General features: G+C 54.7%; 1 protein-coding gene across 4 annotated transcripts in view; it reads left to right on the top strand.

The window, feature by feature from the left end:
- Positions 1–24,453, top strand: part of USH1C (USH1 protein network component harmonin) — a 47,342-nt gene extending 22,889 nt beyond the window's left edge. The window contains exons 15-22 of one of the 4 annotated variants that reach the window (XM_045557618.1): positions 1,644–1,717; positions 13,904–13,954; positions 16,521–16,562; positions 16,937–16,990; positions 17,333–17,432; positions 20,107–20,216; positions 21,555–21,610; positions 23,975–24,453. In XM_045557618.1, coding sequence (XP_045413574.1) covers positions 1,644–1,717; positions 13,904–13,954; positions 16,521–16,562; positions 16,937–16,990; positions 17,333–17,432; positions 20,107–20,216; positions 21,555–21,610; positions 23,975–23,987 — 500 coding nt within the window. In that variant the 3' untranslated portion in view covers positions 23,988–24,453. Of the gene's footprint in view, positions 1–1,643; positions 1,718–6,758; positions 7,297–13,903; positions 13,955–16,520; positions 16,563–16,936; positions 16,991–17,332; positions 17,433–20,106; positions 20,217–21,554; positions 21,611–23,974 lie in introns of those variants that run through there. The other 3 variants (XM_045557621.1, XM_045557622.1, XM_045557619.1) reach the window with 3 other exon arrangements.
- The last annotated feature ends 3,192 nt before the right edge of the window (positions 24,454–27,645 follow it).

Here is a 27,645-nt window from a genome sequence, read left to right as displayed (position 1 = left end):
CCTTGCTAGAAACTGGGTCTTGGTTTCACAGCAAACACACCCTCTAAGGAACTATAAAAAATAAAAACCCTTTCACTAGCTAGCTATTTATTTAGTGCTTTTTAACCAGATCAAGCTTCTTGAATAGAAAGAGCAAGAATTTTGCCTTTGCTCAAGATGAAAGTATTGTAAGGCAGCGCCACAGAGCATGGATTGATGGCCCTGTCTGCTGGCTGAGCTGGGGCGAGCGCTCCTCCATCCATCTCCATACGCTCCGGCAATTTAATTCTCATTCGGATCGAAGTCAGGAAGTGCGGTGAACTCCCTGAGCCAGGTCAATTCCTGCCTCACCCTGTTCCCTGAGGCTGGAGTGTTCTCGGCTGTGTTGGGCCAGTAGGCCTGGGCCCCAGCCAGCTCTTCCCCGAGCACCCTTCAACTCCAGGACCCGGTTAGCCCCAGGTTATACCTAACTCGGGCTCTGTGCCTGCAAGGAGGTGGCCCCTGCAAGAGTGCAGAGTATCTCTTACCTGGAAAAGTCACTCATCCTAATCATGTGTGCGGGACTGACTCCCCGCCCCAGGAGGCTCCTACAGTTGCTTCTTCCCACCTCCCCATGTCTGCTGCAGCAGAACCCCAAGCCGAAGGCCAGGACACTGCCACAGAGGCCCCTAAAAGACATTTCCTTAGCTTGGGCAATAGGTGGTGGTGGTGGAGGTGAGGTCTTTATTAAGGAGCCCAGAGCTGGAAGGGTTCTTGAGAGATGAAGAGGTTTAAACGAGAGATATCCAACCTTCTCTCCCCATCCAGGGCCCCATCTGTTACCTCTCCAGCCCCCACCGTAGTAGACCCCATGATTTGGAAGCTGAGGTTTTATTTCCTACCAAACTATTAAGAAATCATTTGTGCTCCCATTGTTTTATTAAGTAGTCCTTCTTGTTAGCAAGGGAGCATGAATGTTCCACTGTTGAGTATATGGAATTTGAGCCTAGAGCAAAGGAACTTAACATATAGTCTTTCCATACGCTGATGGGCAAGTTTTTAAGCTTTTGAGGTATTAAAGAGCAGCCCACAAGCAGACTGGTACACTAACTTCCAGGGCCCCAGGGATGCCAGAGTCCAGGTTGGAAACCAGTGGAATGAACTGTTTGCTCTGCTCTCCACATGATGTCAAAATGCATGTCTTCCTAACCACGTGGGCCCCATTTGGGGGATCTCCTGACTTCCTCAGGACCCCCAGCCTCCCTGTGCTGCCCACACTGCTCAGACATCCTGTGGGGACCAGAGCTCCAAGGCAAGGGCCGGAGGATCTGTTGTCCCATTGCACGCCCTTGCTCTCAAACATGTACAGATATTCCCGTCCTCTTCCCCAAACCTCCCAACCTGCAACCCAATGCCCTGCAAAATGGTTCTCATGCTGCCATCACATCAGAGGCCCCTGCTGTGCAGATAGAGAAACTAAAGCTACCAAGGTTGGACACACTGCGTGCACTAGCCCAGAGCAAGAAACCTTTGCTCTGGCTCCTGAGCCCTGCCCCTGCCTTTGACTTCACAGCTCCCCTGGAGGAAGCTGCTCACAGGTCCCCAAGTTCCTGGGAAGCACCTATGGCCTCTCAGTCTCCTAAGTCCCTCTTCGCTCACTGCTTCCTCCTCTTTCCCCTGGGTAGATGATCAGGGAGTGGAGCCCACGCTCGAGCCCACAGATGACCTGGATGGAGGCCCGGAGGAGCAGGGAGAGCAGGTTCGCGCCCCCGCTTCGCTCTCTGGCCTTGCTGCTCTGCTTGCTCTGCCTGCCTCCTCCTGCAATGCAGACACCCAGCTCTGCGGGGCCGGCACGTGGCGGGGACCACTGGAGCCTGCAGAGCTCTTCCAAACCCCGGTTTGGCCTGAGCACTGTGTACAAAACCTTGAGGACAGGAGCCAGGACTAGGCTGGTAAATCAGCTGGTGCATACCAGTACCACTGAACCGCCAGTTCAGTTATTTAGACACTGCCCAAGCCATAGTCCTCCCTCTGCTGCTCCAGCCTCTCCCCCAGGACTCCCTGGGCTACTCCCAGGTCCAGCAACTAAGGAGGTAATGCCTGGTCCAGCAGAAGGCTCTCAACATCCTGTTCCAGCAGTCAGGCTGGTCAAGGGTGGGCAATTATTTAAGCCATCGTCCCTGGCCCCAGGGAGCTTCAGGTCTGGGGTATTTCTCTGTCAAGTGGTTGCCTGGGGAAGGAAGGGGGCCAGTGCCCTGGTTATCTGGCCTGGATTGGGACATGCTTTTCTGGGGCACATCTCCTGCCCACGGTTGCTGGCGCTGTTCTTCCCAGAGCTCTTTCAACGTTGAAAGCAGAGGACTTGGCCTGCACTATGAGACAAGACAGTTTTGTTCTGTCTGACAACAGTTCCAGGCAGAGACCCAGGCTGTCTTTTGTCTGGAGCCATTTCTTGGATGGAGGGACCAGGCGTCGGTTAGGAGAGGCCTCGTTCTCTTTCAACGGGGCTTTGTGTTTGGAGAATGTGGCTGTGATTTGGAAAAGCTCATCCTTCCACAAGGGGTTTTCTCTGATTTTCTGGCGCTGACTTCTAAAGCCAGTGTCCTGGGGAGAGCCATTTGAGAGGGACCGAGGGCCTGGGAACCGGGGCTTTGGTCAGGTGGTCTTGGGCCTGCTTTGCACCCCAGAGGAGGCCAGGTGAGTGGCGAGTCGGACAGACGGTGCAGTTTTGTTGTTGGATCTGCCAACGCTGTTCTTTGTCTCACAAAGCCACGTGTTCCTCGGGAGCCCAGCTCCCAGCTGCTGACCGTGGGTCTCTGGCCCAGCTGAACCGTGTGTCATCCTCTGTTCTCTGTGTTCTTATAGCCTTTGGGTGGTTTTATCGTTATGATGGCAAATTCCCAACCATCCGGAAGGTAGGACATGACTGGGTGCTGTGCGGGTTTGCTGCTGAGTTTGCTGTGGCTTTTGGGTTTTTCCAAACGTTTCTTTTCCTTTCAACTCTGAATGGTGTGGCCTGCCCTGTTCACTTGGAGAGCTAACCCCAGCTGCACCTCTGGGTCAGGCTAACATCAAACAGCAGGTGCCATTGCAGAGGCATTGTGGGGGGAGGATACACATGGCGTGAACCCTGCCCAAGTAGCACCAGGCAATGCATGCGTCAGCACCAGCCCTGATGGGTACAGGGAAGGAGCTGGAAGCTTCTGCTTTGTTCCTTTGTCAAGTAGAACTAGAGGCCAAGACTGGAAGCATCGATTAGAGTGAAATGTCAGGGTGGGTGTTCATAGTGCCGGTTATGAAACCAACTGTGCCAGATACAGACTGGCTGCCCAGGCCGGGGATGTGCTGCCCGGGGTTGGGACAGAGAGCCATGCCAGCCATAACCCTCTCCTAGAAATATCTGTACATGCACCCAGGGTAATGCATTTTTCCAGTTCCATGGCCTTTGATTTTCTCTCTAAATCTTATTACAGTATTTCCAGGCCTCGTAAAACCCTCTGTCTTTCTAAATCACATTGACATTTGATTATGAAAACACTGCTGTTAATATCTGTAATTGGACATTCAAGATGACTTGGTGTTTGGAAATCAGGCATTGGCATAAATCTGAGTGTGCTAATTTAGATGTTATCTCTTGGCTCTTTCTGGCAAGATGTCTGTCTCCCAGAAACCACTGCGCTGGCAGCTGGGCAATCTTGATGATATGTAACTTCTCCCTCCCTATAAACTGGGAAGAATGTCAGATGTGCTGGGAAAGTCCACCCCCTTCCTCCAGCATGTTCCTGTTAAAATAACAGACAGCAATATTTTTCCTGACAGAAGTAAATGTCTTTACCTAGGAACAGAGATCATGGTTTGTGCAGCAGTGAATAAACCCAGAACAGAGCTCCTCAGGGGACTCTCTCCCACACTGTCATGGTTTCAGAAAGGACCTGGTCTCATAAGACCATCTTTTTCATTTTACAGGCTGACTCTATGGCTTAGGATGTCTCGTTGGGTTAGATTTCTAATCCTTGCCTCTATGTTGCCTCTACTAGAACTCAGAGAAGAAAGCACACACAAATAATAATAAAAGGAGACATAGAGGTCAAATCTTTTCCAGGCACTAATAACCACATAAATGTAAAAGAACTAGTATCTCCTTCACACACCCACCCCCGCCAGCATAATCACAGCACTTGAAAATTGCTGTTGGCAAAGAGGTAGGGCTGCTTTTCCCCTATTCCTGAGTTCAGTCCTTCCAGAAACAGCTGGCATTTTGGTTGTCATTTTCATTACCAAAAGAGAGGAAATTGCTTCTAGGCAGAAACAAGAGTACAACCACCCCATCTGCCTCTCCTCTCAGTCTGGACCAAAAGGACTATTTGCCATGCATTTAACTGACAGCTAAAAGAACAACAAAATCATGCCCCTCATACCAGCTCTGAAAATCCATCATCATTTTTTCTAGAGCCATGTGAGATGCTTTGTCTCCCAGCAGCTGGAACACCAAGTCCCCAGGTAATACAAGTGGGTTTCCACGGCCTTGATCATCAATGCACAAATTCCCCTTGTTTAAAAAGATAATGACTCGCCTGTAGTCCCAGCTACTCAGGAGGCTGAGGCAGGAGGATCCCTTGAGCCCATGAGTTTGAAGTTGCTGTGACCTATGATGAGCCACTGTACTCTAGCTGGGGCGACAGAGCGAGATTCTGTCTCAAAAAAAAAAAAAAAAAAAAGATAAAAATAAAGATTCAATGTCTCCTCTTCCAACCTTGGCAGTAGATCCCTCTGGGGCTCAAAGCCCCCAGGCCTGTGGCCCCACAAAGTCTGTGCTGGGGCCTGAAAAATTCATGGCCTGACTAAGCCCTTTCCCCAGCACAGCTTTAGTCAGTAATGCAGACCAGCCCTGCTTGCAGGAGCCCACCATCCGGCAGGGCAGGCAGATTCCCATACAACTCAGTAGCCTGTGTGGAGGGTAGTATGGTATCAGTGGACAACACTATATGGCAAAGTGCCCTTCTGTGTCTGTAACCAGATGCAACTTTCCTGGGGATGAGACAGAAACTGTCTACTGTCAGCCTGCCCCAGCATGGAGCCCTAGCTCTAAAAGCTTAGCACTGATCATTTTTTTAAAACGACAAACCAGCCATTCTTATCATGGTGGCCCCTGGGGGAGGCCATGCCCCTATTCTAGCATGCTACCGTTAGGCAGAATGTTTCCGGCTCCTCTTGGGGAATTGCTGTCTGATCTATACCAGGATGGCAGGGACTCATCTATCAAGTGAGCTAAGAGTCTCATGAACAATAGGCAAGGGACCAAGCAGGACCCTGCAGCAATGAGAATCATGTTCTCAAAAGGCTCATAGACTGCTCTGGGGGCAGATCCCAGAGGTGACCATCTCCAAAGCACATTAGGGGTACACAGAGGTGGGGTTGTCGTTAGGAGGGGGATAGGATGAGTCTGTCAGAGGTCCATAAGGACCACCAAGCTCCTCCAGCTGTGGATAAATATTGTGTGCCCATTGCTGGGGAACTCAGTTCCTCATTCCTGGCCTCAGATGCTGAGATGATTCAGGAAATTCAAGAGCAGGCTTCAGGAAGGTTGTTGCGGGGTGGGGGTGAGCTCAATGAGCAAAGAGTTTCCTCCTTGCCCAGAAATTGCCCAGAGTGTTGCCTCTGTCTGCCACCCCCTCTCCTGAGTGCTAGCTCCGTCCTCCATGCCGTGTGTGATAGAGGCTGACACTCCCTCCTGCGTGTCCTCCTTGCCCCCAGCTCATCAGGGCACAGTAGAAAGACCGTGGCACCTGGAAGACTCAGGTCCAAATCCTGGTACTGTCACTTCCTAGCTGTCTGGCATCAGGCAAGGGTCTTAACCTCTAATACCTATGTAGGAGGTCATGAGTTTAAGTCCCTTGGCACATAGGAAGTCCATAGATGTCCATTCTCTTCCTTCCTTAGCCCTGGCTTCCCTGCAACCCCATGAGAGGAGCAGCCAGGAAAATGGGCTCTGTGGGTTCAATTCCAACAGGGAAAATAAGGAATCTATGTGTCCTTCATCTCCCTCCCCAGATCCTCAAACCCTATTGGCCAGTGTAAAGCAGTTGGGCCATCCTGCAGTTTCCAGCTAGTTCTTAGCTGAGGGTCCCAGCTCAGAGGGAACTGTTGGTTTCAACTCTCCAGAATAAATTAGTCTGGAGCTTAAGCATAGGGGCAAAATCTGATGTCCCTGGCTCTGAGACCCTAGGTCTGAGTCTACCCCCACCTCCTCTAGCTCAGGACAGAGAATCTGCAGAGGAGGCTCACCAGCTCTCTCAGTTTTCTCTGGAATCTTCCAGGATGCATATCTGATATCTGAACATGAGACGATGTAGAAGCCATGTGCGCAGATATTGGGAAATAAATACAATGCCTTTTATTCATAAAGCACTTTGAAGTTTACAAAGCTCTTTCATAGATGGTATTCCATTGGCACTGGATAACAAGCTTATAGGGCAGGTATTTCCACCATTTTGGAGATGAGGGGAATCAGGCCCAGAGAGGTTGAGGAACTCAGCCAAGGTCACACAGCCAGTGAACTAGTAAGCCAGTTCTGGCTGACAGCAGGAGTATATCTCCAACTCTGCAGTGGATGGCAGTGGCCTGTCTATCCTAAACCTGAGGTCTGATGTCCAGTGTGGCAGGGCAGAGCTGGGGCAGGGGCTCACTGTGGGTAGGTTGCCGAGTGCTGCCTGAGAACTGCATGCCCTGTTTGCTGTGCCGTGCTAGTGTTAACACCTCCTTGTAAATCTTGTCATATAAACAATGCCACATCTAATCAGAAAGGAAAAGATAAGAAGAAAGCCAAGTATGACAGCCTCCAAGAGTTGAGAAAGAATAAGAAGGAACTGGAGTTTGAGCAAAAGCTTTACAAAGAGAAAGAGGAAATGCTGGAGAAGGAAAAGCAACTGAAGATCAACCGGCTGGCCCAGGAGGTACGTCCTGCTTGCGGGCCAGGCGAGCATCCCTGGGACACCATTTGGTTTTTCCCACCAAGCTCCGAGGGGACCAGCTGGAGTTGTTCTTCCCAAATGGAGTCCAAAGGTGGGATGAGCCTTTCCTCCCTCCCCAGTTTGGAGAGTGAGATCGTGCCACCTCCCCAGGGTCATCTGAGATTAGCTCCTGATTTAGATGCATGTTTGGGATTGAGATTAGCTTCCTTGCTCAGGGTACGGGTCTGAAGCTAACCTCTCTGCCCAGATTGTAGGTCTCAGGTTAGCCCTTGATACACCTGGCTAGAAGTTTGTGTCTGTCCCTTTCTCCCCACCCCACCAGAGTATGAGTCTAAAGCTAGGCCTCTCTACCTTAGATGTGGCTGTGAGGCTGGTTACCCTGCTCAGGTATGAGTCTGAGGCTAACCCCTCCGCCTAGTTTATAGCTCTGAAGTTAGCCTTCCACTCACCTGTCTACAGATCTGAATCAGTCTGGCCCCCATATTCAGGTTATGAGTCTAAGACCAGGTCTCCCCAAGCTAGCTTGGCTCTGAGACTACGGGTCTGAGGCTAACCCCTTTGTACGGGGGCTGGGCTATCCCCCAATTAATAGGGCTGAGTCTAAGGCTGCTGCCATCAACATAGGGTTTGTTTGAGCGTAGACCTCCTCAACCTGGGAATGTATCTAGTCTGTCCCCCTCAAGACATGTCAAGAGCTATCTTAGAGCACAAGTAAATCCTATCCTAGGTGAGACAGGTGACCTTAACTCCCTAGCTATAGGAGATATCATCGTTTCTGCTTTTCCTTAATGCTTCCATGAATCAGAATGCCAATCTGATTAGATTATAAGCCCAGAGAAGTCCTGGAAAATATGAAGTGCATTAGATCTAGCCTTAGGAACAAATTAGCTACGAAATTAAAAATCAAATTGAACTTGTGCTTCTGAGGACGAGGCAGCCTGGAGGGGGAATAAAAGAGTAGTTAAATTCTTGGAGTGGCCTGAGAGGCTACGAAAGGACCATTCTTGGAAAATCATCAGAGCCTTAGGGCTCCTGGGCACCGGGGTCCAGAAAATCCCACACAACACAAAGCCCCTCTTCTGATTCTGCCTGCAAGTGCTGTTAAGTCAAACTGCCGCCCCGACCCTCCTGTCCCTGTTTCCACCTCCTCGAGGGCCAGTGGAACAAGCCGGTCTCTTTCTGAGTAGTTGACACACCTAACAGCACCCCGGGGTTTTTGAAGAAGTGCTTCTGTGCTACTGCCGCCCACGTGCTAGTCACGTGTGCCCTTTGTCCTCTCCCTTCTGCGCCGGTGCCGGGTCTCAGGTGTCTGAGACGGAGCGGGAAGACCTTGAGGAATCGGAAAAGATTCAGTACTGGGTGGAAAGGCTCTGTCAGACGCGACTGGAGCAGATTTCCTCTGCTGATACTGAGATTTCAGAGGTAACAGAGCCCTTCTTTCCATGTAGACCCTCCTGCTGCCTTCAGAGTGACCCACCCTGGGGACAGCGTCACTGGCCACACCAGTGCCTGTGCCCCTGTTCAGGGCCCACCCCTACGAACCCACTCCCCCTTCCTCTCTCCGGGAGGGAGGATGAGTCTGTATTTCCGAGCTTTATCTCCAGAGTGATCACTAAGCCCCTGGGCTTGTCTCAGATGGTCCCTAACAACAGTGAGGCCTGTTGTCCTGGCGTGTTGGCTGGGTGCGCCTCAAGTGTGTTCCCAGAGGATAAACTATATGAGCAGCTTACTTACCACCCACGGATGGCATAACTTGGGACCCTCCTGCATTTGGGCACTCCCTCCCAGCCATCTGGTATGGACTCAGCTGGGGGGGTACCCAAGTGGCAGAGAAGTGGCACCCGCATGGTTCTGGTGTGAGGGTGGTGGGTCTCCAAAAGCAAGAGACAGATGAGAAGAACATTGTAGTCGATGCATTGTGAAGTGGAGCACTAATCAGTGTGGACGATTACAGAGCTTCCTTGCAACCCCCTAGATGACCACGGTGCCGCCGCCTCCCCCGCCTTCTGTGTCTCCCCTGGTCCCACCCTTGAGACGCTTCGCGGGCGGGCTGCACCTGCACACCACTGACCTGGATGACATCCCCCTGGACATGTTCTACTATCCCCCCAAGGCTCCCTCTGCCTTGCCTGTGATGCCCCACCCTCCATCCTGCAACCCACCCCCCAAGGTCCCTGCACCCCCTGTCCTGCCCTCATCTGGCCACGTGAGCACCTCGTCCTCGCCCTGGGTGCAGCGCACCCCACCACCCATCCCCATCCCTCCCCCGCCATCCATCCCCACCCAAGACCTCACTCCCACCCACCCACTGCCCTCGGCGCTAGAAGAAGCACTGGGCAACCACCCCTTCCGCACTGGGGACACAGGCAATCCCATGGAGGACTGGGAGGCAAAGGACCACAGCGGGAAGCCCACCAGCTCCCCTGTCCCTGAAAGGAGCTTCCCGGCCACTCCAAAGGTACCACCCCTGTTCCGCATGCTATGGCGTAGACACAGGGAAGGTGGGGAGAGCTGCTGTTTCATGTCCTCCGCTGCTCCTGAGAGTGGAGACAGGAGGAAACATCATCTCACCCCATCTTCCAGGAATGGCCCCCCGACCTGCATGTGTGGACATCCTGCATGTGTGAGGTTTCTGCTGATCTTGAAGTGCTACACTGCATGGTGAATTGTCTGTGATCCTCGGGATGAGCCACAGTGTATCCGTTCAATACTCGTTGCTCTCTCTTAGCGCCTCCTGGCTAGTGTGTGCTGGAACTTTCAGCATAGTACTTGCAAGGCTACGATAGTGAACAGTCAGAGTTCTGGGTCATATCCAGTCATTTCTTGGTATTTTCCCAGAAAGTCTTGAATATGAGAAATGACTCCCTGGTTTAACAGGAGAAAACGGTGGGAAGTGGGAGACAGAGGGAACAGGGACAAGATATTAGGCTCTGTAAACGCAGTGTTAGGACATTCCAGTGCCATTTTCTCTGGCCTTGGCCAACTGCACTGGCTTGAAGTTCAATATCCAGAAATTTCTGGCCAACTTCCAGCCTTAGAAAAAAATGAAGATGAGAGAGTTCCTAGAAATCTCTAAATTTACTCTTAAAAGACTAGGGATGTTATTCTTGGCTGTCTGGAGACTGAACAGTGATCTTTCTCGGAAAGACATATTTCTTATTCATTATTCTTAATCCAAAGATTATTTTGAAAGAGGCAGTCCCTGAGGAAGACACGGAGCTTTGATCCCATGCAGGAAAATACAAGACATTCCTCCGCTCCTGGAGCCACGAGGCCAGACATGGGCCAGTGCAAAAGCAGCTCATGTCGGCTGAGGGGAGCAGGGGTTGCTGGGGAGGGGACAGTCTGTAGCACCTGGCCAGGGGTTTTTGTTCCCCTTGCCTGCGTGGATTTGAGTTGCTGCATGAAGAGCAGGGTAAGCATCTCCGGCACTCAGGAGAGCTTGGGAGAAGGAAGGTGGGAGTGAAGAAAAGCACCAGCTGCTGATACGGCTGCAGCTTCCGGCAGGAGACCCTCAGAGAGAGCCCCTCTGGACCCCTGGAGAGGGCCCTGAGCCCTGCAGCTCTGGCGGGAAGAAGTGTGTTCCGGGGATGTCACAGCCCAGCCAAGAGCTGCTGTGCAGGCGCTGAGTTAGCCTGGCACGGAGGGCCACATCCTTCTCCGTAGGTGTCCTCCACCCAAGTGACCAGTAGCTTTTCCTCAACAAATTTGGTTCCACACTCAGTGACTGTGCTGTGCCTGTCCTTGCGAGGGGGAGAGGGGAGCAGGGCTGGAAAGGACACAGAGGAGACTGGCACAGCTGTGCTTTCCGGGACTTGCCATCTGAAGGGTGCGCAGCTTCCCGGGCAGGATTTTGCTATAAAATAGGCATAGGCCACGTGGGATTCATTCTAATAAAAGGCTGAAGGCGCCTCTATGGAGGAGAAGGCTTATGAGCGGAGCCTTGAGGGATGGCAGCACGTGGAGCATGGGGGGAAGGGCATGGCGGGTGCCGGGAGCATGAAGATGGCGAGGAGGAGCAGCAGGAGTCAGGCTGCCCGGGTTTGAGTCCTGGGTCTGCTACTTACCGGCTGGGTGACTTTGGGCATGTGTTACTGCGTCTGTCTGAGCCTGGACCTCCTCATCCATAAAAGGGGAAAGCTAATGGCAGCCACCTGTTACGAGAACCAAATGATTCAGTACATGAACGCATGCTAAGTTAATACTGAGAAGAGTGGCAGGCACGTAGCGGGTATTCAGTGGACATTAACTATGGTCATTGAGAGTCCAGAGTACAAGAAAATTTGGGTGAAGCTGTAAACGTGGGATTGGAGGTAATTGCAGCGAAACTTTGAAATAGAGCTGAGAATCTTTGGTCCAACTTTCTCTGATTCTTCAAGGCATTACAATGTTCCCACTGTTAGTTCCTGATCAGAGCACAGGGATGGTTAAAAGCTCCCCAGGGAGTCTCTGAAGACCCGGACCATAAATGTCTCAAGCAACATCAAAGCCGGGGTTGTCCTGACTTGAAGGCCAGGAGGCTGCTGTTTGATCAGCTTCATCGGTCCGTGTGAGCACTCGCCCCTCGCCCTTGCACCGCCTACCCTGCCCAGTCTCTTCCTCCCTGCATGCCCCTGGCCAGCTGTCGTCAGTGCTGCAGCAGGAAGTGTGGGTGACCATACCAGCCATCAGCAGGCCCCAGGCCATGGCAACAAACACCAGTGTCGGCTTAACACATGCACCTGCTACACTAGCACCTGCCAGAGGGAGGTTTTCAGGGCCAGATCTACTGCCAGGCAGCGTCCCAAGTGCCCATACTCTTGAGTCATTCATTTATTCATTCAACACATGTTTATTGAGCACCTACTATATGCCAGACACTGTGCCGGTTGCTGGGGACCCCCACTAGGTAGACAGCTGCAGTCCGTGCCAAGACAGTTTGGTGGGGAAGAGACGAGTAAGCCGGCAACTACCATACAACCAGGTGGAGACGGGAAACACAGGTGCTGTGAGGAGTGGGGGTGGAGGAAAAGCTCAAGAGAGGCTTCCAGAAGGAGTGGTGCCCGAGCTAAGACCTGGGCGGGTAGGCAGAAGGAGGAAAGAGCATGTGCAAAGGCCTCAAGGAAGAAAGCCCAGCATTTTGGAGGCTAAAGTGAGGCAGTGGGAAGGAAGGTGAAGCTCGTGGAGGGCTTTGAGGGTCCAGCCATCGAGCTCAGCAGCGGGGACCCGTGGAAGGGTTGGGGGCAGGGTTGTGACCCTGTCAGATAAGTATCGCCCAAGACAATCAGGTGGGTTAGAGCAAAGCAGGCAGGTTGTTCACCCTCTGACCTCCAGAGACTGTGCCCACCCACCAGGCACAGCAGATGCTTCCTGCTGGCTGCAGTCCAGGGACTGGAGCTGTGGCAGAAGAGACAGCCCTCGAAGGGAGGGGACACCAGATGGCACCCATGGCCTTGAAAGTGTGACAGAGAGCCTTGAAAGTGTGTCCTCTGAGTGACACTGGCTGCTGGCACCCTCAATGAGGCTCTGGCTCAAGTGTCTGGTTCTGTAGAGCCACCAGTAGTTTCTGTGGCCTCCGACCACACCGTGGCCAATGGGCTTCTCTCCTCTCTGCTGAAGACCACACCCCCAGGACCTCCAGCATGGCGAATGGACCAGACTGGCTTAGCATGTGCATGGGCATGGGTTTGCATGTGTAGAAGCACTAAAGCTGGCCTTGGCCACACAAGACCTCACATGGGTCTCTTAAACTAACCCCTGTAGACATTTTGCCCAAGCCCACAGCCTCCTCGAGGCCCTGGCGTGTCCACCATCTCCAAACCCATCATGGTCCACCAGGAGCCCAACTTCATCTACAGGCCAGCTGTGAAATCTGAGGTCCTGGTAAGCCCCTTGGGCCCCCTCCTAGGCATCTCTAGGGGAGCAGACCAGGGCTGTCTCCCCTGGGTTCTGCTGCCTCTGCAGGGAGGGTGAGGTGTGGCACAAACTCAGGCCAGGTGCCATATTGTAACCTTCTCATTGGCCGAGAGATGCGTCCACATGGGTGTGAGAGGGTGCTGGTGTGACCAGGAATTCCTGTTCCCCACTTGACCACAGTCTGTCCTTCTAAAAGCAATAATAATAACAGATAAGATTTATTGAGAGTCTGCCATGTGCCGGGCTCTGCAGGGTCTCTTTTAATCCTCACTACAATCCAGTGAGATGGTTCCTCTGAGGCTTAGAGAGTTTAAGTCGGTTGCCCAAGGCAGAGCTTGCACTCGCTCCTTACTCACATCTTTCAGACTCCAAAGCCCATGCTCTGACCCATGGTGCCATCTTGCAAAAACCTGCATTGATTGTAGCTGCCCTGGCCTGTGTCCTGAGGCCTATTGTGACCTGGTGTGGAACACCCTCAGATGGGGTCGTGGCCTGGCATGGGACCCCTCAGATGGGGAACTGGCCAGAGCCCACCCACTCCCTTTCCCCATGTCCCTGCTCGCTCCCCAGTAGGACGGGTAGTCTGAGGTGTGGTCCTGGGCAGCGGGGAGGGTCTGTCCACCCCCAGTAACTGATGGCTGAGGGAGCTGGGACTCCTATGCACCCCTCAGAGGTGCCGGCCACTGACTGGCCTCCCACCCACAGTGGGGAGACAGTCATGCCAGAATTTTTATTTCCCTTTCAAGGAAACCTTATACAACTGTCAGGCCAGGGCAGGACAGCTCAGGTAATTATTTTGAGCTTTAGCTGTCGGCTCCCCAAAGAGCAGAGGTTATGCTCCTGGGACGGCCAGCGGACACAGCCATGTCGTGTTCTCTGGCTAGTGACAAGGGGTGGTGTCTGCTTGGCTACAGATGGGTACCTGCTGCAGCTGTGGGCGCCCATGGCCCGAACAGAAGTCAGACTGTGTCTGCTTGCAGAGAGACCTTGGCAAGGCACCCCAGGCTGGCACCAGGGGGCAGACGAGACCTACTGGTAACGTCCAGTGTGGAACTACTTTTTTTGTTTTTTTCTGGCAGCCACAGGAGATGTTGAAGAGGATGGTGGTTTATCAGACAGCATTCAGACAAGTAAAATGATACCCGCCATGTGTTTGGGGTCCTCCCCACCCCACCCCCGTCTCTCCCACTCTGTGCCTGACTTCTTTCTCTCTGGAAGTGCCGGATCCACGGCGGCCCCACGCACCGTCTGCCAGGGAGCCTCAGGCCAGAACCGTGTCCCCCGTTGCTCGTGGCAGGGGTTGGGAGGATTTCATATCAGAGGGGACCCAGGGCTTGTCAGACCCCATGCTCAAGCTGAGAAAGCAGCGGGACCCCTGGCTGCTTGCCCTTTTTGCTGCTGTTTGGCCAAAGAGGAGCAGGGCAGAGGGAACCCTCAGAGGGTCCCAGAGGCCAAGGTGGGCCCTTGCTCCAGCCCTAGGAGAGAGGGCAGGGGCTGCCTTAGATGTCTCCCTGCACCTTCCTCTGTCTTGTCCCCTGCAGCTAGATCAAAGCTTCACCAAACCCTTCCTGACACTGAACCAGCATTAGGGAGGAAGAGGTGGCTCAGGGCCTCCGTCTGCCCAGGGTGCTCCTGTGCATAGGGACGTGGACGTCCTTGCTGGCCTCTGAGTGGTATCAGGCAGGCAGCCACTATCCTCCTTGCCCCCTGAGCCAGCATCGGCTGGCTGTTTCATCATGATGAAAGAGACCCCAAGACAAAAGAGATCTTGCAGCCAGCCCTGCTCCCCTCCCTCCCCTCCTTACTGGTAGGCATCATCAGACTGCAGGCTGACTTGACCACAGGCAGGAGCAAAAGGGAGGTGTCGCTGTGCAGTGAGACGTAGGTGTCTGCAAAAGGGGCTGCTCGGGGGTTGGTGGGGATGTGGGGATTTGTAAATTTAATCGTTACAACAACCCTTGGAGCTAAGTGCTGGTATTATCCCCATTGTACAGATGAGAAACTGAAGCAGAGAGAGGTAAAAACAGGCCCTCGATGGCACAGCTAGTGTCAGTCCCTGGACTTGAATCCAGGAGGTTGTGCTCTGCAGTCTGTGCTGGTAAATGCCACGCCGTCCTGCCTCTCAAAGCACGGCCATTGCTCAACAGGCATTTGAGGACCTGGTCGTTTAGGACACAAACAGCCTAGGCTGCAGGCTTGGAGTCGGACCCCTGCTCCCCTGCCCACTGAGTGACCCTGGGCATGACTATCACCTCTATGGGCATGAATGTCCCCTCTCTGGGCCTCAGTTTCTTTGTTTGTTGAATGAGGGGTTGGGCTCCCTCTTTAGGGGCCGACCAGCTGTAATGGTTTGTGAATCTCCCATTTAAATTCTTACAAGACTCAAGTACCTGCCACCTGGCCCATCCCTGAGAACAGGCTGTCACAGGGTCACAGAGGGCGAAGGCCCATAGCCAGCACTGCCCAGCCTTCCAGAAGAAACAGCCAGGGGTAGGCAGGGCCCCTCGGTGAAAGAGCACCACTGCCTGACACCCCTCTCCCCGTGGATCTGCCACGTCCCTCCTTCTGTCTGCTGCGCCCGCTCCCACCTGGATGTGGCCTCAGAACTGAGCCAGGCCCGTGGCCTCTCTGGGGTTGAGCCTGGGAGATGAAGGCCAGTGAGGAGGGATGGCAGGCGGATGCTCAGGGATCTCCCTGCTGATATTTGGCCCTCATCTTGTTCCCAGAGCTTGGTTGCTGCCTGCTGGGCATAGGCGGGGTCTGTGTTCTCCCCACCACACTGACCACAGGCCCCAGGGGACACTTGGTGTGGTCTGGGGACCTGTGTGCTGAGGGTGGCTCCACTCAGTCTGGGGAGGCCTGGTGGGCACCTGCCACAGGGCTCTCCTTCGCTTCCACCCCTGCCCCGTGGGGACTAGCCACGGCTTTGCTGATCTGGCGCTTGGCATCCCAGCCCCTGGCTCCCGCTCACTGTGCGTGACTCCTGAGCAAGACCGTGTGTTCAGGCTCTACCCCCCTTCACCTCACTGTCTTGTTCCTAAATCTTGGGGCCATTGTCCTCACAGCAGCCCCCATCAAGCCAGGTCCCCTGAGCTGTGTGTTCCCCTCCTCTTCCTCCGCTTACTAAAGGGCCAACCTGGGCTCCCCAGAACCTTCTAGGTAAGCATTGCGACTAGGCCACCATAGAGCCTCATCATCACCCACCTTCTTGCTTAGTGACTCTTGCCTCTCCCTCGGCTATCCCGGGGCTGGTTTCCCCAGGAAGAGCAGCACGGGCCCTTCTGTGGGGCCAGAGCACGGGGTGGAGAAGCGCTGGGCTTCATCCCCTGTGCCCCGGGCGCCACCTCGAACAGGAACTTGGAGGAGAGGAGTTGTGCCCTTGAGGACCTGAGGCTGGGGATGAGACTCTCGGCGGGGCAGACACTGCCTGTCCAGGCCATCTAGCTGGCGGTGGTGCCCCTGAGGCCCCAGATGCCCACCTCGCTGTAACGGGGCTCCGAATGCTTCCTGCAGCTTCCTGCTTGTGCCCGAGCAAGGGTGCTCTGGCTGCGGGGCTGCCAGCCTCCTCCCTGCATCCCACCCAGGCCACGCCGGCCCCTCCTCCGTTGGATTCTGAGCATTCACCCTCTTCCTCCTCTGCTCTGAGCCTCGAGGGCCTCTGCTCTATCCCCCTGAACACCCCCGCTTTGCTTCCAGGACTTCCGGAAATATGAGGAAGGCTTTGACCCCTACTCCATGGTAAGAGTTAACTCTCCTCTTCTGGGAAGTGGGTCAGAGTATTTGCTACTGGTGCGTCTGGGCTCTGGGGTCTGGGACGAGGCCGGGGCGCATGAGGAGCCCTGAGGACACCCCAGCTGCTCTCTCCTGGCGAGGCTCCTTCCGGATGGCACTCCAGTGCCAACTGTATGGTGTGCATGCGCGTTCGTCCATTGTCCCCCGTGGGGCCTGGGATCCCAGCTGAAGACCAGTGGGGGTTGGGCAGGGAACGGTCCCCTGGGCTGTGTATTCTGCTGGGTCCAGTGTCCCCCAGCTGACTGGCTTGTCCTCTCCACCCCTGCTCCCACTGCCACCCTTCAGGCCAGCTCAAAGCTCCCACTGTCTTTTCTGTCTAGTTCACCCCGGAACAGATCACAGGGAAGGATGTCCGGCTCCTGCGCATTAAGAAGGTACCTGGGCACGTGGAGCAGGAGGTGGGGGGTGGGCCACCCTCGTTCCCTGCCCCTGCCCCCCTGCGCCTTGGTTCCTGCTTCTCCTATTCTTGAGGTGACTCCAGGGGCCCCTCAGGTCCCCACTGTCCTCCCCCGTCTCCCGAGATGCCCCCTCCTGGGACAAGGCTGCCCACCCAGCCCCCGCTTAGTGTCCAGGCCTCATTTTCTCCCAGTGGCACCGCTGATAGCCCCATGGTGCCTCCTGCTCTGGCCGTGGCTCTGTCAGGAGGCTCCTTGGTGCCCAGGTGCCCACAGGCTGCTGTCTGCTTGGCTCCCTAAAGCCTGTTTTCCTCTCACCAGGAGGGATCCTTGGACCTGGCCCTGGAAGGCGGTGTGGACTCCCCGATCGGGAAGGTGGTCGTCTCTGCTGTTTATGAGGGGGGAGCCGCCGAGCGGCATGGTGAGTGGGGACAGCCATGGCCCTGTGTGGGGGTGCAGTGCTCACACAGGGCCCTCCAGGAGAGCAACAGCTCCCTACTCGGAGTGGGCTGGCAGTGGGCTGACGTTGCTCAAGAATGCCCACCCGTCCAGCCACTATCAGTCCCACCCGTCCAGCCACCTGTCAGTCCCACGTGTTGCCTGAGGGCAGGCGATGGTGTCAGGACCAAACCAGACACCATCCTGCCCTCCAGGGGCTCCCTGGCCAGTGGTGACCATGCTCAGAATTGCCAGGGACTGACAAGCACAGCACAGTCTGCTGAGGGCTTCCCGGGAACTCGGGGTGGAGGAAGCCATGGCAGCCCTGAGAGAAGGCTCCTCGGAAGGGCAGTGCCTGGCTGAGCTGCGGCCAGTGCTGGCCGTGTGAAGGTGAGAAAGGCAGAGAGAAACCCTCGAAACCTGGCCTGTCATTTCAGCGATGACAAGAGCCACACATGTATTGAGAACTAACGATGTGCTGGATGCTATTCTAAATACCTGGCACATAATCCTCTGTGGAAGTTTTGTGTATATTAACTCATTTAATTCTCATAACAACCCTGGAAGTAGGTACTGTTATTATTCTCATTTTGCAGCTTAGAAAACTGAGGCACACACAGGTTAAAGCAGTCGCTGAAGGACCCACAGCCAGTAAAAGGTCCAGGCAGTTTGGTGGTGAGGTCCTGTGCAGGCTTATCCCCTCCCCGAGAGCCAGAGCACCCCCTAAACACGCACACACACTCTGTCTCTTTTGAGGCATGATCTTGCTTTGCGTGTATCCCCTTAGCAACAAATCAGCCTCTGCTGATGCGGAAAGCCTTTGCAGACCCCAGACCCCGTCTCTTGCTTCACACTATCAGCCCATTCACCTGCCAGGCATGTCAGAAACTCCGTTAGTGATTCCTTCTTCCAAGTCAGGGAGGCCTGGGCACCCCAGGGCGGAGAAGCCCCAGGCCTCCTACCTTCCCGGGCTAGAGCAGGCAATCGTAAGATCAGATCCCTTCTGGCAGTTGTGGGCTACAGTCGGGCTCTCGCACCAGCTGGAGGTGGTAAAAGGTGAGGGCCTGGGGCAGGAGACAGAGAGAAGGGACAGCCAGCTGGTGGCTGGCAGCCAGGCTTCTGTGGTTACCAGGGCAGGGGTGGGCACTGCGAGCCTTGGGTGCAAGTCCAGCTCTGCACCCTGGCTTCAGTGGCCTCAGGCCACACTCAGCTTTCATTCCAGCTCGAGGAGGCAGGACCTGCTCAGCGAGGCAGCTGCCCTGGCCCCCACCCTCCTCCTCTGTCCTCACTTCTGTGCCAACTAGGGGAGGGGTTGCTACTTGGCCCAGGGAAGCCACCTGCGTGCTGTGTCTAGCACGGAGAGAGGACCAGGATGGATGAGTGACTCTCCTGGGTCCTCCCCACTTACCAAGCCCCAGCCCAAACACTGCCCTATTGCCCCTAAGTCTCCATCTTAGGTTTGAACAAAATCCCCAGTCCCACTGTGCAGAGGACACTGCTGTCTACAGTGTGGTCCTGCACTGCTTTGGACCTGCCAGCAGCTGGTGGAAGTTTCCCCAGGAGCACATTGTTTAAGCCACCACAGCTGCCATCATCAGTAACACACACCACATTCCCATGGGCCTTCACACCCACAAGGTTTCTGGCTGATCTATTCCAACGTAACCTGGAGTGCTCTGTGGACCTCAGGACTGGGGGAAATTCCTCAAGATAGAGCTCCAGTGTCGAAGAGGTATAGGAAACTGTGTACAATCTGTTCACTTCTTGGACAGCTGCAGTGCATATTAGCATATTCAAGACTCTGACAAGTCCTGCAGTGAGCAACTATTTAGCTTACGACTCAGTTTCCCCAAAATTATTAGATCACTGGAAAGTTTATCCAATAACACCTTTTAACTGCATTCATTTTTTCAACAACTATCTACTGAGTTCCTTTTCTGTGCTGGGTATCATGTGAAGCACCAGCAATAGAGTGGAGAACCGAAAAGACAGTCCCTGTCCTGGTGAAGCTGACAGTATGGTGGGAGACTTCACTGATAAACAATGAACAAATAGATTTATGGTTACAAATTGTGAAAAATGCTGTGTAGGAAAAGACTGGGATGCTGTGAGAGAATAATAGGAAAGACCTACTTTAGGCTGAGTGGGGTCAGAGAAGCCCTCTCTGAGGAGGAGACATTTCATCTCAGACTAGAAGGAGAGAAGAGAGAAAGGGGGAAAGCATTCCAGATGGAACAGTATGCAAAGGCTCTGAGGCAGGGAAGAGCTTGGCACGCGCAGGGACCCGAAGCAGAGCAGCGCTGCTGGGCAGCAGAGGAACAGTTTGCAGAACTCACTCAGGTCTCTGATAACCTCACTGGAAATGCAGGTCTGTCTCCCTCTGCAACAACAGAGGCCCATACAAGAGCTGGGTGGCAATGATTCATCATTTGTGTCATTCTACTGAGCTGGGGTGAGGGTGTGTGGCTGGGGTGGGGAGGAAATGCTCTTTGAGTAACCAGGTGGGTAGTTTCCCCTGTGCCCTGGGCCCACGTGAGCTTTCAGAACCCAAGGTCAGACCTCTTCTGTGGCCCCACAGTGATCCCCTTTTGCCAAGCTCTGGGCCAGGCACATGTCACATACAGTCCAGTGGGCCAATCAGCCTCATCTTCCTGCAGGTGGCATTGTGAAAGGGGATGAGATCATGGCGATCAATGGCAAGATTGTGACAGATTACACTCTGGCTGAAGCTGAGGCTGCCCTGCAGAAGGCCTGGAACCAGGGTGGGGTAAGAACAAGCCCCTTCCACCCTCCCTCCCTTGCCTGCCTGCCTCAAACCCTGGTCTGTGCAGCTAGGCCTTACAATTGGGATGCCCCATCCCATGGCGGGTGTCTAGGGTCCAGGCAACTGTTGGGTAACACCCACATGCCCTATGTAGCCAATGGTCAAAATCTAACAACATGGAATTCAGAAAAACAAATGTCAATTTCTGACCTTGAATTCAAAAAGCCAATGGTACAAACCAACTCCAGAAGACTGGGTAGGGCAGCCCTCCCAAGAAAAAGACTTAACGTCTTTTCTGAGTGCACACGGAACAGGAATCAAGAGAGTTCTGGGGGCTACTAGAAAGCATTAACAAAAGTAGAGGGCCCAAGATGAAGGACGGGCTGGTGGTAATCTGCTCTGTGCTCATTAGACACCCTCCTGGGTCAGGGCCACCACGTAAGGTCTCCCAGGCTGTGCACTGCACAATCCGAGGGGATGCCCTCCTACAGACTGTAGTGTGAATGGTGCCCGCTCATATTGTGCAATGCGCAACCTGTGCAACTGTATGCAGGCAGCCGAGCCTGAGGTATTAAGTTCAGTGCCAAGGAAGCTGACCAGATGGGCCTGGGACCCACATGAAGGGATATGGAGAAGAGAAGACTCACGGGTAACATGATGACTGTCTTTGATTATCTGAAGGGCTGCATTAGGGTAGAGGGAGCAGAAATATTCTCTGTGATTCTTGAGGGCAGAACTAGATTGGATGGAGGGAGGTCCTGGGGAGAGAGAGAGATTTGAGGTCAATGTTAGGAGCTATCACATGGTAGAGGGGCCCAGTGATATTTCAGATACTTCTCAATGGATACACCCAAGCCAAGGAGTAATGACATTGAGGGGATTCAAGTGTTAGGATCAAAAAGCTAGGCCAGAAGTTCTCCAATTGTCTGTGCATGAGAATCACCTGGGGAGCTTGTTAAAATACTGCTTCCCAGGACCCACCCCAGATTTCCAGGGGCCAAGTCCATGAGTTTACACTTTTAAGAAATTCCCCTAAGTAATTCTGAGGTTACTTCCTGGCCCTGGTCTATGGATCAGCATTTGGGAACTTAGTGTCATTTGAGGGCCTTGCAACCCTGGCCTCTCTGGTTCTGAAGCCTCAGACACTGGACTCTTCCCCAGACCTTGGGACCTCACAGTGGGCCCATCTCCAGCAGGAGGACCTCCAGCCCCCCACTGTGGGGAGAAGGCCCCAGCTGGCTGATCCTGGGCCCTGGTGCCCAGAAATGAGAATGGAGTACCAGGGCCAGACCACCATCCACCCCGGGGCATGCCCCAGAATCACACAGTCTCTCCCCACAGGACTGGATTGACCTCGTTGTTGCTGTCTGTCCCCCCAAGGAGTACGACGATGAGCTGTAAGTGTGTGCAGCCCCCTGGCCCACCACCACCTATTCCTTCTCCAGAACCTCTGCCACCTTCCTCCAGCCCACCGCACCCAGCCTGAGCCTTCACTCAGCGAGAAGGAATGGCCCGAGCACACAGCTTCTCGTAGTCAGAGCCCCTAGAAAACTCCTGGGCTAGAGAAATCCTAACACACTGCCCTCAAGTACTGTCAGAGCTGCCTTCCAAGATGTCTTGTCCAAATTCTTCTTTACATATGGGAAACTGAGGCTCAAGGTCTCAGACCAAGTAAGCAGATGAAGTTGGGACAGAGACTCGGGATTTTTGATTGCCCACTCAGAACTTTATCCCCTGCACTGTTATGAGATAGTTTAAAGATTTCTCTGTCCATCGTTCACTCTCTGGAAGGCCTTCCTGATGTCTAGCTCTATGCACTTATGCTGTATCTCTAGGCAGCCAAGACCACAGGCTTTTGTCCCCACCTGTGAGATCTCCAGGGAGCCTTGGATCTTTGATGTCTTTCTCTGTGAGTCCCTGTGTGTCTGTATCTGTTTGGGTCTCTCTGTGTTCTCTCCTCCTCTCTCCCTGTCTTTCCCTCTGTCTCTTTCTCTCCTCATCCTTCCTGTCATTCTCTCTCTCCCTCATCTGTCCCTCTCTTTCCCTTTCACCCCTCTTCCCTATCTCTTTTCCTCTTTCGTTTTCTTCTTTCCTGTTTCTCTCTGTCCCTGGCTCTAAGTCCCTGCTTGTCTGTCTTTGTCACTCCGCATCTATTCTTACCTATCTCTCCCTGCCTCTGCAGTGTCTCCCCTCCGTCTTCACCTCATCACATCCCTCCCCCTGGCCACCCACCCGCCATCCACACACTCCCCGCTCACACCCCTGCTTGCCTGGCGCAGCTGTGCCTGCTTGCTCCCCAGCCAGCAGAGGCTGAGTTCTGTGCATGTCTCAGAGAGACCAAGGTCTGCTTGCTCCTGATTCTGGAACCCTGGGGCTGGGCAGAACCCGAGGCAGGAGCCAAGTGAGAGAAGATGTCCAGCGGCACTCTCTGCCTGGGAGTAACCGAGCCCTGTTTTGTGTTTCCCACTCTGCTCTGTGTATGTAGCTCTTCTCTTCCCTCCTCCGCAGCCGAAAGCCCCCAGCCGGTCCGAAAGCTCCTTGAAGACCGTGCTGCCGTGCACAGACAGGGGTTCCTCCTGCAGCTGGAGCCCACGGTGAATAGGCAGGCAGGCCACGGGGCCCTGGCTGTCCACGCTGCGTGCAGTGGCCATCTGCTGCCCATGCTGTCGGCAGGTTCTTTGGACTGGTGTCTGGAAGGGTGCACAAGATGCCATCCCTGCAGTGCCACTTAGGGCCTGCTGTTGGCCACACTGGAATTCTGCTGGACTCAGAGGCCCTCCATCTCTGGGGAGTGGTGCAGAGCACTTGCTTGGGACCTGGTGTCCTGACTCACCACAGCCCTTGGGACTTGCCTTGGGTCCCAGGCAGCACCCACATGAGCAGGATGGAGCACTGAGCTCTGTTCTCTGCTGGGTGCAGACAGTGCCTCAATGTAGGCATGCTGGGCGGAGAGAGACCACAGGAAGCCCAGCTGGAATGTCCCCCAAGAAGTGTCCTCAGCAAAATGTGGCTCCCTTGCCTGTGAATACCACCCTGCTGGGGGCCCCTGCTCCACCCTGGCCCCCTGCTTGGGCAGAGCCAGGGCTATTGAGAGGTTTTTAAGGCTGGTCCAAAGAACCAGGGTTGGAGGATTAGGGTTGCTCATGTCCTGTTGTGCCCTGTTGTGGCCTGAGCCCTGCTCAGACCAACTGTCCCCTGTGCCTTCTCCATCCCTTGGCTCCAAGCTCTATCTGTGGGACATACCGTGGAGCCCAGCTTCAGGACGTGTTTCTGCCCTGTGACAGGGCTGTGCCCATGGACAGAGCTAGCAGGTGGCTGTGAAACTGGTGTTTGGTGTGGCCTGAAGCCTACAGCTGGCAGCGTCTGGGGCAGACCCAAGCCTGGACTTGTTGACTTTTCTGTTACAAGTTTCCCAAAACATTAGGGCCTCATGCTTCCAAGACAGTTGGCCTACTATACTGTGGCTTCTGGGAAAGCCTAAGTGGCCCTATGTTTTCTGTCACTTGCTCTTTGCAAGGGACCCCCACCCCTCCTCCTCCCAGAACCCTCCTCTCCCATCCCGGACGTCCCTTCTGTGATCCCCCTGCCTCCTGCGTGCTGTGGCCGTGGCTGGAGTGTAGCCCCTGCAGCAAGAGGGGCCTCGGGCGTTGGCCGGGCCTCGTGCTGCCAGGGTGGCTGCTCCCCTTTGTGGGGCCTTGCCCTGAGCTGAGTGTGCGTCCACAAGGCCTGCACCTGCCTGCTCTGTTTCCTCTCCCCCACAGGACCTTCTTCTGAAGTCCAGAAGAAGAAACCAAATTCAGCCCTAGAAGACGATGAGCTCTGGCCCCACGTCCTGAACACAAAGCCTCGGAGCAGCTGAGAGAGGCCGGCCGACCTGCAGGCACAGCAGGCAGCCCTGGACACCTGCACCCAGCACCCGGGAATTTCACACTCCCTTTGGCCGGAACCGGGGCTGGCTGAGGAACACATTTGGGCCACCTTTCTGAAGGCCAATATGGAGAGGAGGGTGCAGCCAGCGGTTTGGAGAGGGCCTCTGGGATTTGGGATTCATTTCTTTTCTCTGGCTGGGGGAATTTTGTCTCTCCCAGCCCTGGGGGACTCCTCCTTTGAACTCTAATAAGACCCATCTCCTGATTCCCTCTGCATCACTCTGCCCTGGCCCCTACTGTCATTGCTGCTAGGATTGCTGTCCCAAACCTTACTCTGAGCTCATTAATAAAACAAACAGATTTCTTTTCCAGCTTATGGGAGTGAGTATGGATTTGGGAAGCAGATTCACAGCTGTCAAATAAAAAACCATAAGGTTTTGGCTCCTATTCAGGGGTGAGAAAGAGATCCCAGCGCTGTGATCTGGGTCTGATGTGAAGGACGTGATCAAATGGCCAGGGCGGGCTCGGAGCAGAGGGCTGAGGAAGCAGGAGACCGGCTGGGCCGGGCTTCGGTGTCATCTCGGCAGAGATGGCAGGAAACGAAATCCGTGTGGCAGGGACTTTGCTCAATTGCAGAAAGCATAGCCGAAGGCAGGATCCCCAAATTGTCCTCAAGGTGTGGGGTTCCCCAGCTTCTCTCAAGGACATCATGGCCACAGCTGCTTTTCCTGAGGTCACCAAGACAGCAGATGAGGGACGCAGGTCCACTCCCTCCATGAAACCGCTCATGGGAGAGGAAAGGGCAGGAGGCAGGAGGGCGTAACTCCAAGGGCCAGCAGGGGGTGAGTCAAGGTCCTCCTGGTTACAGGGACCAGGACACTAGCTGCAGGGAAGACGGTGGGCTTGTGTCAGTATAGGCATGTCACAGAAACCCAAGACCAGGAGACGCAGTGTCCCTGGCCTCTCGAGATTGGGAGCAGAAGTTGGCTCTGATTTAAGGATTCTTGGGGGAGCAGCTCTCTCTGTCCCTCGGTGGCCGCCTCACGGCCTCTCAGCTTCTTGCTGTGTTCCGCCGAGGCTCCCGGCTCTGCCGCCAGCTTGCTCTGCTTCCTCTGAGCTCAGCTTGAACTTGGCCGTCATAATCATCCTCCTCACTCTAGGCAAACGCCCGGCTAGAGCTCAGGCACCAGCTGACTCCATCTCTATTTCCCAATTCCAAGTTCCCAGGGCAGGCTCTGACTGGGCCAACTCGCCCGAGTGGACAGCCCTTGGGGCAGGGACCATGCCAGGTCCAGTCAGCTGTGGCTGGGTCGGGTCACGTCCCACCTGGCGTGGATGCTGAGGCAGCAGGCACTGTGGGCAGCAAGCCACGCCCTCCACCCCCTTGAAATGACCCTTGCGGGGTGCATCCTTCCCCCCAGACCCTGGGTGTCCAAAGGAAAATGACTGGGGTCCCAAGGAAAGGCGGTCTGAGGGCAGAGTGCCTCATGCATGAGGGGCCCCAGGAAAACACCTTGCTGTGGTGGACACTGCAGGGAGCCCCTCGGGGACACCCACTGCCCACTCACTGGGTCCAGCCTGATGTTCAGCCGAGTCCCCACCACGTACCACAAGGCTGCAGCCCGAGCTGGACCCTGAGGACTTGGTGATAAAACAGACACACTCCCTGCTCCCAAGGCCTCCCTGGATCACAGCAGGGGAGGGGCTCAAACAAAACTACCATGTGGGACGGAAGGAAGCCCACGGGAGGAGCAGAGAGAGAGAGAGCGGAGCTGCCGGACTTTCCCAGTGCAGACAAAGCCACAGTGACCTCCAAAGAACCGGCTCCCAGAGACAGCAGCCCCTTGGAGGAGTTCCCTGCGTTTTCTTATCTGGTGCCTGACCTGGCTCTGGAGATGATTCTGAAACCAGCAAGGAGGGAGGTCCTATTTGCTGACACCTACTACGTGCTAGGCCTGGGCTGAACCCCACGTCTGCCGTCTCAAACTGCAACCCCTGAGATGCATGCACGGCCTTCCCAGGAGCCTGGTGACAACAGCCCACACTTAGGTGGCACTGACTGTCTGCCAGGTACTGTTCTCGGCACTAAGCTCATCAACTGGGGTCCCCTCAGCAACTCCACGAGGCAGGTCCTATTATTATCACCAACCCATTTTACTGAGAGAAGCTTGATATACAAATAGGTTAAGTCACGTGCCCTAGGTCACATGGTGAAGAGGAAGGGCTGAGTTCCAGCCTGGGCCCTCCGGCCCCAGAGACTGCATGTGCCCTTCTGTGTGGGCTATATATAGGGCAGGGCCACCCACGCTGGAATGTCTCCAATTCTCCCCACGATTGAAGAACAGTGGATGTTCTGCTGTTTGGCAATGGTCACCTCCTCTTGTGACCTACAGGTGCCACTGCTGAGGCCTTCAGCTTGCAATGCTGGGAACCTCGCCATTCGAAATTCACCTGCAGCTGCAGTGAGTTTGTCGGCGCTTATGAGGACTTGAGGAGTGGGACGATAAAAGGCTTTGGCTCCTGGTTAGAGGAGAAGGGCGGGGAAGGTGTGCACTGGGTAGGGCAGGAAAGGTGACAGATGGGAGGCTGGGGACGTGGGTGACATAGTCCTAAGCCTTAAGGTCACCAAGGGCTGGCAGGGTGCGTGGGCTTCAGTGGGCTTTTCTGTGACTCACTCTTCATTGTCATCAAGGAAATCAACTCTCATTAGAAAGTTTTCCCATGTTGGACCCAGAGTACACAGCTCTCCTCAGCAGATGTTGTCATTAACCAGGTGAGAAAATCCAAAGAATTTTTATGGGGAGAGGACCTAAAGCAGTTCCTGAATCGTGTTGGGGGCCATGAGGGGCTCTGCGGAGGCCAGAGTCCACAGGGGGATGGGGCCAGACGTCAGGGTCCACTTCAGAGACCAAGGCTGAGCATGCAGGGCTAAACCTACCCAGGCCAAGGGCTGCCCTGCATCACCCACTCCCTTCCACGCACGTGGCCGACTCACTATCCCTGCCAGCCTCTCTAACCGGCCAGCCAGGCGGCCACCAGCAACCCATCCAGTCTGGCCTGCAGATGAACGTTGTTTGCCACCCCAGACGCCAGCCCCTGTCACTAAATATTCAGGAAAATTGAGGCCAAGGAGGGGGTGACTCTTCAGCGTCCCCTGTAGTTGGTGGCAGAGTTGCCCTTTCTCTGCGCCGCACAGTAGAAACACAAACCTAAAAAGCCTGGGGATTTGAGGATGCCCTTGACTCTGAACTTCTGGCATCCTATCCACCTCATTGCAGTTGCTTTCCACAGCCCCTCCCCAGGGTTGGCCGCACTGGCTTTGAGCCTCTCACCTCTGCATCTGGAAGTCGGAGGTGAAAAGGCTGAGGCTGCGGCCTCTGTGCTTCTAAGACACTCCCTTTGGGCCTGTGCGGGCTGGGAAGCTTGTTCTCTCTTGCCCAGTTCCAGCCTAATTCTCAGGACATTTGGATAAGAACCTGTTTCCAGAGCTGAGAACCCTGTTCTCTCCTGTCCCTGCAATGACAATTCCCAGCTCCCTGGGGCCCAGGCTGGCCATGCCTCTG

The sequence above is a fragment of the Lemur catta genome, chromosome 7 (genome assembly GCF_020740605.2).
Source record: "Lemur catta isolate mLemCat1 chromosome 7, mLemCat1.pri, whole genome shotgun sequence".
Lineage (NCBI taxonomy): Eukaryota > Metazoa > Chordata > Mammalia > Primates > Lemuridae > Lemur > Lemur catta.
This window is presented reverse-complemented; position numbering and strand designations above follow the sequence as displayed.